Raw genomic sequence first — 14,183 nt, 5'->3', positions numbered from 1 at the left:
TTCACAATGATAATAGGCAGTGAAATACCTAAAAGGTAGAAATCCCAAAGAGAAGCAAAGATACCTATTCACAAAACAAATAATCATCTCATAAAAATGAAATTGACTTGAGTATTATGAAAAGTTATTTGACATAGCAGGTTTCTTCATTGAAACTACTTTCTGATGTCACAGAAAATTGATGTTTAGGCTTGTTTTCTTTGTACCTAAAATCAGGAATGATTTTTCTTTTCTTTTTTTTCCCTTAGGTAAATTTCAGGTAATGATACAGAAGCTATAAAACATACTGAAAAGCAAGGCAAGGCTTCAACAGTGTAAAGAGATAAATTATTCCTGTATAAAATACTTCAAGTAGCAATGATTTAATTACATTATTGGGCATTTGATTTTATATAAGATATTTGCTAACTTATGTAATGAAAGATGCACTCTTAAGCAGGAGTAATGTTGTATTTTATTAATTTAACACAGACCTTGTTAAAGCAGCTAAGGAGACATTCTACTGTAACACAAGATTTTACTGAAACTATTCAGAATGAAAAAACCTGATTTCAAATAACTAAATCCCAATGTGTAGGACCCTTATTTTAAAACATTCTTATTTGTTTATAGTGGTATGTATTTAACAACAGATAGAGAAGCAAAACTCAGGGTTTGATAAATTAGCATTAAGAAAAGTATGCATCAATCAGAATCATTTCTGTAAGAGTGAACAAATTTTGGTTTTGCTTTATGAATTTGTTTTAGTTATTTAAGAAAAGCAAACAGACACTAAACAATTTTTATTTTATTATAATTTATTTCTATTAAGAATTTTTATGCCTATGAGGATTTTATTATATACATCGTGTATTATGTGTTTGTGTGATATATATATATCCTATGTAATCACCTATATTGCTTAAAAAGTTCATTTTACTTTAACAGAATTTTGTCCTTAATTTTACTTTAATAGAATTCGGTCCTTGAGAGCTCCATTAATATAATAAAAGTGAAATATAGATTAGTTTAAGTGTGAAGTCAGTGACTCCAGGGCCAAAGAATATTACATATTTAAGGAAGGAATTTTATACTTACTGCTGTTACAGTCTTGACTTTCAGCTTCTCTCCCCATGTGTGGAAGGGCTGGTGAAGGTTCTAAATCCTTATCTTTATTCCCTAATTACTATTTTGCAAGAGCAGAGAGGTGGATAATTGGATTAGGCACACCAACTTGAGCAGAGGGGTGGTGGATAACTGGATTATGCACACCAACTTTCACTGGACACTATCTTCTCAGTGGGTTGGGGTCAGTGCTCACCTTGTACATCTGTCATCTCTTCCATTTGATAATCAAGAGGACAGGCATAAAGATGAAAACCATCAGATTAAGGATAGTGGGGTGCAGAGATAGAAAGTACCTTAACTGTGCTTCTGAATTCCCAATCCTGGAACTGCTTTTCCTTTGAACTTTTTGTTACATGAAATAATAAATTCCTTAACTTGTTCAATCTACTTTTGGTTCTGTATTTTGTTACTTTCTGTACACCTTAAGCTTAAAATATGTTATATGTCAAGTATATCTCAAGCTGGGAAAAATTAGTATGCAGACTTGTATGTATAAGGATTTTCCCTAGTTACGTGTTCTCTGATGGCATTTGATTAAATTATGGTACTGACATAAAAGAAAACACTGCGCAGCTGGTGAAAAGGAGGAAATCTACGTGGATTTATTTAGGAGCATGGAATGCTGTTAATTGATGTTAAGAGAAAAAAGTTTATTATAGGATACTACAGATATAATGTATAAATATACATGATTGTGAATATCAGCCTGCAAAGTTAAAAGTAAATTTTAAGTAGATGGAGATTTTTTACTTTTAGCTTTATATTATTTAGGTTTTAAAGTAATCATTTGCCACAATAAGGATATTTATATTTGAGGTAAGAAATCAAGATAAATCAGTGATTTTTAAGCTGTGTTTTTTTGAGTCCTAAGTTTCACAGGGTGACCTCGGCTGAGAGTTGGTAGGGAGCAGGATACAGGTGTGAAGCTAGCGGAAGTTGGGAGGCCACCTAGTAGAGGCCTTGAATTAGGGAGAAAGGCATTATAGAGACTGTCATCAGCAGAGAGCATTTATTATACCTCAGGATGCCCAGTGCCACAGAGAAGAGATTGTTTACTACATAAAAGACAAGCCAGTGATACACATCATCAAGTACTTAAGCCAGTATGCTTGAGGAACCGGGTACGCCATTGTTTTCTCTTTCAAAAGGGGGACTCTGCGTCATCAGCTATAGACTGCCTAGAAGGAATGCTTCTCCACTCTCGCACAAAGTTGTATCAATCCCATCCAAACTTCCCTTTTTGAATAATAACCCTTTCTTTGAAGCAGGAGTTCTTTGGAGGAATATTGGAGAAAACTGGGAGGAATATTGGAGAAAACTCTCAGGACCCCATACCTTGGATGAGACAGGATAGTGGTGAAAACTCATTTCCTGAGTTTCTGTTGTATAAGGTTTTGTTTCTTTCTTTCTTTCTTTCTTTTTTTTTTAATGTTTTGGGTGCATGGACGCCTATTCAGTAGTGTATTGATGTTTATGAACCCCTCACAATGTTTTTATACACAAGTAAAATACATTAACACTACAAAGGAAACAGTTGTACTGATGTTATGAAAATATTTTTAAAATGTAATAATACTTTATAGTAAGGCAATATATTTAAAATATAGGTGAGAGGCCAAAAAATAAATAAATAAAAATAAAATACTGGCAAGGGGCGCCTGGCTGGCTCAGGTGAAGAACATGTTCTTGATTTCTGGATCATGAGTTTGACCTGCTCCGTTTCCAATAATTGCATTATTTCATCTTAATTATAGTTCTCAAGGCCGCTTAATGAACAGCATACTTGTGTTTTTTTTTTTTTTTTATTAAAGAGATATATTTTTCAAAAGTAGAAAACTATACTGTCTACGGCCATACCACCCTGAACGCACCCGATCTCGTCTGATCTCAGAAGCTAAGCAGGGTCGGGGCCTGGTTAGTACTTGGATGGGAGAAAACTATATTGTATGGTTGTGATGGGGTGGCTCAGTGGGTTAGGTGTCTGACTTGACTTTAGCTCGTGTCATGATCTTGGGGTTGTGAGATCGAGCCCTGGGTCAGGCTCCACACTGGGCATGGAACCTGCTTAAGATTCCCTTCCTCTGCCCCACCCTCCTCCCTCTCTGAAAAAACTAGGGGCGCATGGATGGTTCAGTGGGTTAAGTCTCTGCCTTCCACTCAGGTCATATCAGGGTCCACATCGGGCTCTCTGCTCAGTAGGGAGCCTGCTTCCCTCTCTCTCTCTGCCTCTCTGCCTACTTGTGATCTCTGTCAAATAAATAAATAAAATCTTAAAAAAAAAAACTATACTGTGTACTGCATACATAAACTGTTTAGTCAGTGGCTTCTACTAACCATAACACAGTTTGATCTCTCAGGTCTAGTGATCAAACCTCATCAGAAGACTTAGGACTGGAGATGTCACCAGAATCTGTCCATTTGGCAGGGGGTACCTGGGTGGCTCAGTTAAGCATGTGCTTTCTGCTCAGATCATGATCCAAGTCCTGCATCTGGCTCCTTGCTCAGTGAGGAATCCGTTTCTCCCTCTGCCTACTGCTTCCCCTGCTTGTGCTTGTTCCCCCCATCCACCCCATGTCAAAAAAACGTAACTTAAAAAAAAAGATTTTGAGAGTGTGCACATGCACATGAGCAGTGGGGAGGGGCAGTGGGAGAGGGAAGCAGACTCCCCACTGAGCAGGGAGCTGGATGCTGGAGTTGATCCCAGAACTGTAATCTCTGTCAAATAAATAAATAAAATCTTTAAAAATATAATATATATATATATAAATAAATAAAAATAAAAAATAAAAACTGTTGCTATGTGAATCATCTGTTAAAGTAGAAAACATTCCTGCCTGATAAAGAAATAGAAAAATTCTAAGTGATATAAGCTAGATCGATAGACAAAACAGATGACTTATTAGGGTATAACAGAAAATGATTTAAGAAAAAGTTTTATGTAATAAAGCAGTTAGAAAAGTAATGAGCTGGGACACCTGGGTGGCTCAGTTGGTTAAGCTGCTGCCTTCGGCTCAGGCCATGATCCCAGGGTCCTGGGATCGAGTCCCATGTTTAGGCTCCTTGCCCTGCAGGGAGCCTGCTTCTCTCTCTGCCTCTACCTACCACTCTGCCTGTTTATGTGTGCTCTCTCTCTGACAAATAAAAAAAAAAATTATTGATGGAATGCCTGGGTGGCTCAGTTGGTTAAGAGGCTGCCTTCGGCTCAGGTCATGATCCCGGCAACCTGGGATCGAGTCCTACATCAGGCTCCTTGCTCGGCAGGGAGCCTGCTTAGCCCTCTGCCTCTGCCTGCCACTCTGTTTGCCTGTGCTTGCTCTCTCTCTCTAATAAATAAATAAATAAAATCTTTAAAAAAAAAAAAAAGGTTTGAGCTTAAAGAGAAAACATTTGATTAGTTTGTTGCTGACTATAAAAACATTTGCCATTTAACTAAGATTATCTTAATTCTAAGGATATCTATTCATTGTCTTTTGTTTTGCTCAAGAGTCAAACAAGAGGCCCCTGGGTGGCTCAGTCCATTAAGCGACTGCCCTGTGGCTCAGCAGGGAGTCCACTTCTCTCGCTCTGCCAATCCCCCTGTTTGTGCACTCTATTTATTTAGATTTTATTTATTCATTTAATTGACAGGGAGAGAGAGCAAGAGAGGGAACACAAGCAGGGGGAGGGGGGAGGAAGAATCAGGCTTCCCACTGCGCGGGGAACCTGGGGCTCAATCCTAGGACCCTGGGATTATGACCTTAGGGGAAGGCAAACGCTTAAAGACTGAGCCACTCAGGCGCCCCAATGCTCTCTCTTTAATAAACAAACACAATCTTAAAAAAAAAAAAAGAGTCAAACAAGATTTTAATAACCAAAACACATTTTCAATAAGAGTTTATGTGTATATATGTAAAGAAACAATGATAAAGCACCAATGATCTCTAAAATTTTATCATACAGTTTCTCTACAGGATGCTTCACCAATAAATGGCACTGAATTTGTTTTGAAAACATGTAATTATAGAAAACTTTTTAAACTGTTCTGTCATAAACTGGCTGGCTGGGATTTTCAAAAGAATACTTCAGACACTCAAATCAATATATCTTCTGAATGTCAACTTGAAATGCACAGGTTAAGATGAAGACCCTTCAAATAATGTTGAAGATAGGATTCAATTCTAAACTTGAGTTGTCAATGTACATCCTCAGACTCAGGCTGCCTTCATCACAAGTATCTTCTATCCCAGAGAGACCAGCCAAATCAAGATGGTTCATCAGCTAAATCACGTTGGTCAAAATACCTAGGAAAAAAAAAATTCATGTATATTAAAAATATTAATAGCAGCACTACTTATAATAGCAAAACACCACAAACAGCCCAAACATCCATCAATAAAGGCACTCATTGACTAAACTATGGTACATCTACATAGTGGAAGACTGAGGCTTTTTATAAAAGCCTCTTTTTTTATAAAAAGAAATGAGGGGCACTTGGGTGGCTCAGTGGGTTAATAATTTTCTGCCTTCAGCTCGGGTCATGATCTCAGGGTCTTGGGAGTGAGCCCTACATCAGGCTCTCTACTCAGCAGGGAGCCTGATCCACTCCACCGCCCTGCCCCTGCCACTGCCTACTTGTGGTCTCTGTCAAATAAATGAATAAAATCTTTTTTAAAAAATGAGGAAACTATACTGCTATACAGTGTGATTTCTAGGATTTATTAAATGAAAAAAACAAGGTATAGAATAGTATATTTACTATGCTACCTTTTGTAAGGGTGTGTAGGAATGCAGATATATTTATCTATACTTACACTTTTAGAAAGAAACAGTAAATAGAAGGGTAAACCAAAAATTAATAAAATGGAAAACTTCAGAAGAGAGAAAGGCTAGAGAGGATAAAGGTGGGTTCTAAAATATTTCAAATGCATCCTGAATTAAAATTTTAACTTTGAACAATGTAAATATTTTATGCAATTATAAAAAAAGATTAAATGAAAAAAAAAAAAAAAATCCCCAAACCCAACCAAATGAATCTTTATCAGGCTGTTGGCATAACCCCACAGAGGAGAATAATTTCAAGTGATCTTACATGTGATGTTCTGGTATATGTCCCTAGTGAGATATACCAGAGACAAAAGAACTGCAAAGAATTCTTAAACTGATTTTAGTAGTTGTACTATCAGTAACACTGTTAGTATATTTATTCTGAAACTATTATGTACCTATTGTAGGAAAAAGCCAGTAACTGTTAATGCTAGAAAACAGAATTTCAGCAGAGGAAAAAGAAACACAGCTTCAAGAAAAATCATGTCATCTTAAATCAGAACTGAAAATGAAATTTGAAGTCATGATGTCATTTTTCTCTTTCTAAGAAACACATACTTCCTACCTCTGGTCATCCAAAAGGCCTAAAGGCAATGACCAACCTAGTAACCGCTAACTTCCCTAATGTCCAAATTGTGGACTCTAAATACCATTTTCTACTTTTTTTTTAAGATTTTATTTATTTGACAGAGAGAGATCACAAGTAGAGAGGCAGGCAGAGAGAGAGTGGGAAGCAGGCTCACCGCCAAGCAGACACCCCGATCCTGGGCTCAATCCTAGGACCCTGAGATCATGACCTGAGCCGAAGGCAGAGGCTTAACCCATTGAGCCACTCAGGTGCCCCCCATTTTCCACTTTATTTTTTTTTTTAAAGATTTTATTTATTTATTTGACAGAGAGAAATTACAAGTACACTGAGAGGCAGACAGAGAGAGAGAGAAGGAAGCAGGCTCCCTGCTGAGCAGAGAGCCCGATGCAGGACTCAATCCCAGGACCCTGAGATCATGACCTGAGCCAAAGGCAGCGGCTTAACACACTGAGCCACCCAGGCGCCCCTCTACTTTATTTTTTATTTTTATTTTTTTTTAAAGATTTTATTTATTTATTTGACAGAGAGAGATCACAAATAAGCAGAGAGGCAGGCAGAGAGAGAGAGAGAGAGAGGAGGAAGCAGGCTCCCCGCTGAGCAGAGAGCCCGATGCGGGACTTGATCCCAGGACTCCGAGACCATGACCTGAGCCGAAGGCAGTGGCTTAACCCACTGAGCCACCCAGGCGCCCTGTCATTTTCTACTTTAAAAGAGGAACAAGCACTCCTGGGAAAAAACACTGATTCCAGATCTGGGGCCAGAAATGTCTAAGATACATTTGAACCATCTTGACATACCTGACAGTAAGCAAGCTATAAAAGACCACCAGGGTTATATAGAACAAAAAGCGTAGGAACTGATCTGATGGGTTCCTGCTGACCAAACACGGAACAACCTGAGCATCAACAAAAATAATGACTGCAATATCCCTTTACCTGAATGCATTGATCAACTTCATACTAGAAGTGGGACAACCAGATATTATGTGCCTCCTGATATGCACACCACAACCCACGGAGTCTTGCCAAACCAAAAAAAAAAAAAAAAAAAAAAAAAAAAACCCTATATATAATAATCAAGCCTTTAGTTTTTTTCCTTTTGAAGATTTTAAAAATTTATCTGACAGAGGGGCGCCTGGGTGGCTCAGTGGGTTAAGCCTCTGCCTTCATCTCGGGTCATGATCCCAGGGTCCTGGGATCGAGCCCCGCATCGGGCTCTCTCTCTCTCAGCAGCAAGCTTGCTTCCCCTTCTCTCACTGCCCCTCTCTGCCTACTTGGGATTTCTCTCTCTGTCAAATAAATAAATAAAAGCTTAAAAAAAAAAAACAACATTTATCTGACAGAGACACTGCAAGAGAGGGAACACAAGCAGAGGGAGTGGGAGAGGAGATGCAGGCTTCCCACTTAGCAGGGAGCCCGAGGCGGGGCTCCATCCCAGCATCCTGGGATCATGACCTGAGCTGAAGGAAAACACATAACAACTGAAGCACCCAGGCACCCCAATAATCAAGCCTTTAAGACAACCTAACGGCTTACAGAAAATATGGGGGATAAATGAACACATTAAACACCAACATGAAGATAATATAGCTGTCAAAACCAAAACATGGGAAATTTTACAAGTCAAAGGGCTGGTTTTTTTCCCAACAAATAAATAGCAAAGAGATAAACCCAGGAAACTGATGGGGAGACTCAAGAGACATATCAAACAAAAGCAATGAGTACATTTCACCTGGATCCTGACTTGGGTATTTTTGTTTGTTTTTTAGGTTTTTTTGTTTTTTTTTTTTTAAGCACCTACTTATTTTCCATCAACCTTATTTCCATTTTGTGTGCCTTGGTGGAAGAGCAGCTTAAGACTGCTCCGTGGGTATTTCTATGCATTCAGTGGCCTGAGCAATGGGAGCTACAGGCTAGTCTTCAGTGGCTGGCTGAGCATTCCAGTTTTCATTTAGTAGGGAACTAACTGTGACCAATTTGTGACTTCAGGATGAACTGCAGTGAAGTCAGGAGCTGGAGCAGTCCATTCACCCTGAAAGTCTTCCTTGGTCACAGCCTTTTCAGCAGCGGCCTGCTCTTCCTTTTCAATCTCTTCAGGATCTCTGTAGTAGTAGAGATAAGGCATGACCTCACACGGGTGTTCATGGGAAATGGTGCCAAGCACGGACAGAACTTCCCAGGCCAGGCTCCGCCACATTAGACTCACTGAGTGAGCTCCCTTATTGCTGTAAGGGATAGTAATGTGCATAGAGTGCAGAGGAGAGTCTGTGTTACACAGAGCGACCGTAGGCAGGTTAACGTAAGACACCTCTGTGTGAGGCTGTGGTCAGTCCTAGCATCAGTAACCACCAAGAAGGCTTGGCTCTAGGAAGGCTGCCTGGATCTGGTTATTGAAGGTTCCAGGGATAAAGTGGCCAGCAGGAGGGAGTGGCTCCAGTAGCAGCAGCAAACTTCAGCACAGCTTGCTGGCTAGTATTTCTGGATGACAGAACACTGACATCAACTGGGTTTTCAATGGCAACAATGGCACAAGCTGCCTGCAGAAGCATCTCCCAGGTTCTCTCTCCAGATTTTTTTTTTTTTTTAAAGTAGGCTCCGCACCCAGCATGGAGCCCAACATGGAGCTTGAACTCACGACCCTGAGATCAAGACCTAAGCTGACATTAAGAGTTGGATGCTTAAACAACTGAGCCACCCAGGCGCCCCTCTCTTCCGATTTATGATGTAGATACTAACACTTTCCTTTTGTAGATGTACTGCTCCATTTGGAAGTCAAGGTTGGTGCCACCTAAGTGGGTTCCTGCTGCAAGGAATTTGAGGACAGCCTTCTCCATTTCCAGGATATCAAGGGCTCTGGACATTGTGAAAGTTTCTCTTTAAGTTACCATGGGAATGAAGAACAACAGCATGTGGTTCAACCTCTCCCTGGCTAGTGGGGAAAGGGAAAAGGTTGGATCCTGATTTGAACAATTCAAATGTGAGAAGACATTTTGGGAACAATTAAGGAATATGAAACGTGAACTAGGTATCAGATAATATTGTGGAGTTATTAAATTTATTAGATATGATACCAGTATTAGAGTCATGTTTTAAAAGGTCCTAATCACTTTAAAAGGTCCAAATGACATGTCTGAGATCTGTTTAAAATACATTAACAAAAAAGATGAGACAAATGAAATACTCTGGTGAAGTTAATAAATGTTGAACTTGGGTGATAGATGCTGATGGGGGGCAAGTATTATTCTACTACATTCATATGTATTTGAAAATCTCCATAATAAGAACCTTAGGGGCACCTGGGTGGCTCAGTGGGTTAAGCCTCTGCCTTCGGCTCAGGTCATGATCTCAGGGTTCTGGAATCAAGCCCCACATCGGGCTCTTTGCTTGGCCGGGAGCCTGCTTCTCCCTCTCTCTTTACCTGCCTCTGTGTCTACTTGTGATCTCTCTGTCAAATAAATAAATAAAATCTTTAAAAAAAAAAAAGGAGCTTAAAACATTTTTCATTGATAAAATAATTAAGGTGGGTAATAGGGCTATTAAATCCCATCTGAATGGGATTCCACTCATTTGAATAAGTATTTCTATCAGTTAGAAGTTTTTGCTTTAAAGTTGTAGGATAAACAAGACCAACAACAACAAAAAAACAAACCTACAAAAGAAAACAATATTTGATACTTATATTGAGATGGCTATGGCCAAGATTCAAGGTCTATGTTATCTTTTTTCAAACATTCTAGAATCTTCTTTAAGTCTTCTTTTAGACAGCCTGCTGTGTGGGGCAGGGGGGAGAGAGCATCTTAAGCAGGCTCCATGCCAACACGGGGCTCCATCTGAGTTCATGACCTGAGCCAAAATCAAGAGTCGACGCCTAACTGACTAAGCCACTCAGGCACCCCTCTTCTGCAGATTTTCTCTTCCCTTTTCTTAAAGATTTATTTATTTATTTATTTGACAGACAGAGATCACAAGTAAGCAGTGAGGCAGGCAGAGAGAGAGGGGGAGGCAGGCTCCCTGCCAAGCAGAGAGCCCAATTCAGGGCTTCATCCCAGGACCCCAAGATCATGACCTGAGCCGAAAGCAGAGGCTTTTTAGCCCACTGAGCCACCCAGGTGCCCCTTCAGGTTTTCTTAAGTGAAGCCTATATAGTCTAAGAAAATTTTCTGGCCTAGAACATATTTTTCGTTTTTAAATAATGTTCTGAGGGGAAAAAAAAAATAATCATGACTAATTACTTGATATTGCTTTTCTCATAACTGCACATTATAAAATATCAGTGGATTAGTAGTCAGATGTTATATTTAAGTCTCTGATTCCATTCAGTACTAGTTTACTGAACCCTAATTAATGTTTCTAAAGCTGTGTCTTTACCTGTGAAAGTAAAAGAAAAAACTCTTGAGTTGTAAGGATTAAAGACCCAGTATACATAGCGCCTAGGGCTTTCATTTAATCCTTATTACCAAGAGATAGGTAGTTTGATACGAGCATAGTCCAGAACTTAACTCTGGAGCAAAGCTGCCTTGTTTTTGGACCTTAGCCCTACAATTTACTAGCTTTGTGATGGCCAGAAAATTGTTTTATCTTTTCTGCCATGGTTTCCTCATCTGTAATTGGTAATAGCACCTACCTTCTAAGGATTCAATGAGTTTCTATTATGAAGCACTAAGAAAAATGCGTGGCACAAAGTGTCTAGTTAAGTATTAATTATCACCAGCAGCATAATTATTATAGATTGAGAAATTATATATTGAATACATGTGTATTCTGAAAAAGTGTCTTGAGGAAGAATAATGGACACAGATCATTTCCCTTATCAATATTTAAACATAATATAAAGCTTTAGAAAGGTATTGGCATTAGATTAAAAACACTGACCAATGTATAAAATATCAAGTCCAGGGGTGCCTGGGTGGCTCAGTGGGTTAAGCCTCTGCCTTCGGCTTGGGTCGTGATCTCAGGGTCCTGGGATCAAGCCCCACGTCAGGCTCTCTGCTCAGCGGGGAGCCTGCTTCCCTCTCTCTGCCTGCCTCTCTGCCTACTTGTGATCTCTCTCTGTCAAATAAATAAATAAAATCTTAAAAAAAAAAATCTAATCCAGAAAGAGACCTGAAATAAATATGTGTAGGTATAATACACACATATACTCATACACATGAATTCAGAATATGAGAATGTTTTTAGATAAATTCCAGGTCGAACTTCAATGTTAAGAAATGAAATCAAACACATACTAAATAAAAATATGTTCAAACTGAAAATGAATAAAGAACACAAGGCAATTAAAAAAAATTACAATAAAATAAAGTATTTTTTTTACCCTCACTGGTAACTAAACAAATGCAAATAAAAATAATTTGTATCTTTTTGTTATTAGAATGGAAACATTTGTATCAACTGAAAATGCCCAGTGTTGAATAGAAGACAGGCAGTCTCACTGACACTTTCATGGGAACACAGAAAGATAGGAGTTTCTGGAAGGCCAACTATTAATAAATATCTCGGTTTTAAAATACATGCAAGCACTTCAACTTATTTCTAGGAGTTTGCCCTTAGGAAATAACAGAGCTATAACGTATAAGGGTCTACACTGTAGCATTATTTATTGAAAAAACTCAAAATATAGGGAATTGATATACGTATGATATTGTTTCCTTATACCTCAATTTCCTCTGTTTGAAAATGAAAACAGTATTTTCCATTAGTAACACTATTATAAAGCAAGGAATCAAGGATTACTTACCTGCTAACGAGACAGATTAATAAATTCAAAGCAGGAACCCGCTCATCATCTTTACTGTCCTAAAGAAAAAAAAAATCAGAAAAATGTAGAGTGTTCTCCCTAGTATTTTTTTTTTTAACGATTTTATTTATTTATTTGAGAGAGAGGCAGTGAGAGAGAGCATGAGCGAGGAGAAGGTCAGAGGGAGAAAAGACTCCCCGTGGAGCTGGGAGCCCGATGCGGGACTTGATCCCGGGACTCCGGGATCATGACCTGAGCCGATAGCAGTCGTCCAACCAACTGAGCCACCCAGGCGTCCCTCTCCCTAGTATTTTTGAAACAAATTTCAATATGCAAAACATGAAACTTTTGTTAGATAATAGTAATAATCATATGGAAGTAGAAAACCTCAAAGAAAAAGGAGAAAGCTAGAGAGCTAACAACCCTTGAGAAACATCTGACATGATCTTTAAAGATTTTATTTGTCACAGAGAGGGCACAAGCAGGGGGAGTGGCAGGCAGAGGGAGATGCAGACACCTTGCTAAGCAGGGAGACCAACGTGGAACTTATCCAAGGACTCTGGGATCATGACCCGAGCTGAAGGCAGATACTTAACGACTGAGCCACCCAGGTGGCCCCTGACATGAACTTTTAAAGAAAGGTCCTCAATAGGGAAAAGAAATAAAGAATTGCAGATTCAAAGGAGAATAACTTGGAAAAAAGATTTTTCCCGGTTCCAAGTAGGGGAGCAACCCCCCCCCCACACACACACACAAATGTCCTAACTACACAGTACGGAAAACAAACTATAAAAAATATTTTAAAAAACTTAAAATTGAGGACTGAAATCGTGGCTTCTAGCTTAAGACATACCAGAAAATAGTCCAGCAGATCAGGCTTCTCAATTATATGGAGATAGTTGCTGAACTATATATATTTTACAAAGTGATGTTACCGAATGTGTAATTTAATTTTATACATTTCAGGATAAAGTTACAATAACCTATCAAGAAATGTTATAGCAGACACATCACATGTTAATTCAAACTTGGGACATGCTTCCTTGTTAGTATACTCTAATCTATGTGTCAAGCACTATATGAAACAAAGCTGAATAAAACATATTACCTGCTAATAGCGGAGAAGATAAAATATCCATATTAATTTTAATGAAAGAAAAATGTGTAAAGTGCCCATAAAAAAACATTAATTATACTGGAAAAACAGAGGACGAAGAGATTCTTTTTAGTTGTTAGGATCAGGAAGAGTATCATAGAAAGTGGTAGAATATGAGCCAGATTACGAAAACTAAATGGTATTTAGATGCAGACTGGAAGAGTGAAAAGGCACTTCTGGAGACGAAATAAAGTCTAGGAACAAAATATGTGAAATATTTTCTGAGTTGCAAGTATATTCTGCTTGGAGTACAAGCCACAGAAGCTAGTTTGGGCTGTATCATGGTTTAACAAAAATATTTGTGAGTAGTCAATAGAGAACGAGTATACATTTTGTGGAAGGGAAAGGAGGGATGAAAGAAAAAAAAAATCACAGGTGGACTTAATCTGGCATAAAGTTTATTTATATTATAATGCTGCAGGTATTCAGAACAATCATTGCGCCAGAGACTGTTAGTTGACCACTCCAGCTTCTTGTTTTCCCTTGCTATTTAGCAAAGGAAGTTCATTTTTAACTAGGCACCCTGTCCCCCCAGCTAAAAGTAAAACTACCCATAGTTCCTAATGGCCATGTGACTAAAGTCTGGCTAAATGAGCTAGATATACAGCCAGATGTGCTTGTGAAACCTCTGGGAAGCTTTGTTAGAGGATAATCTTCTCTTCTTTCTAGTTCCTATAACCAAATATAATGGCTGAACTCCAGCAGCTACCTTGGACCATGAGGTGAGCTTGGCAACCGAAGTCACATGAGCCAGAACTCAAAGGCCTGGGCTACTGCCATCTTAGATTTGCT

The 14,183-nt window shown here is 38.8% G+C and overlaps 2 protein-coding genes across 5 annotated transcripts in view; one reads left to right on the top strand and one right to left on the bottom strand.

The window, feature by feature from the left end:
* TRAPPC6B (trafficking protein particle complex subunit 6B) overlaps window positions 1–9,908 on the top strand; it is a 26,060-nt gene extending 16,152 nt beyond the window's left edge. Inside the window, exon 6 of one of the 2 annotated variants that reach the window (XM_059181970.1) lies at window positions 9,250–9,908. In XM_059181970.1, coding sequence (XP_059037953.1) covers window positions 9,250–9,290 — 41 coding nt within the window. In that variant the 3' untranslated portion in view covers window positions 9,291–9,908. Of the gene's footprint in view, window positions 1–248; window positions 1,495–9,249 lie in introns of those variants that run through there. The other variant, XM_059181971.1, reaches the window with a different exon arrangement.
* GEMIN2 (gem nuclear organelle associated protein 2) overlaps window positions 4,934–14,183 on the bottom strand; it is a 24,653-nt gene continuing 15,403 nt past the window's right edge. The window contains exons 9-10 of one of the 3 annotated variants that reach the window (XM_059181969.1): window positions 12,236–12,294; window positions 4,934–5,387 (exon numbers count right to left, since the gene is read on the bottom strand). In XM_059181969.1, coding sequence (XP_059037952.1) covers window positions 5,348–5,387; window positions 12,236–12,294 — 99 coding nt within the window. In that variant the 3' untranslated portion in view covers window positions 4,934–5,347. Of the gene's footprint in view, window positions 5,388–7,820; window positions 8,601–12,235; window positions 12,295–14,183 lie in introns of those variants that run through there. The other 2 variants (XM_059181968.1, XM_059181967.1) reach the window with 2 other exon arrangements.

Source organism: Mustela lutreola, chromosome 7 (assembly GCF_030435805.1).
Source record: "Mustela lutreola isolate mMusLut2 chromosome 7, mMusLut2.pri, whole genome shotgun sequence".
Classification (NCBI taxonomy): Eukaryota; Metazoa; Chordata; class Mammalia; order Carnivora; family Mustelidae; genus Mustela; species Mustela lutreola.
The sequence above is the reverse complement of the archived record's forward strand: the minus strand, read 5'-3'. Positions and strand labels throughout refer to the sequence as shown.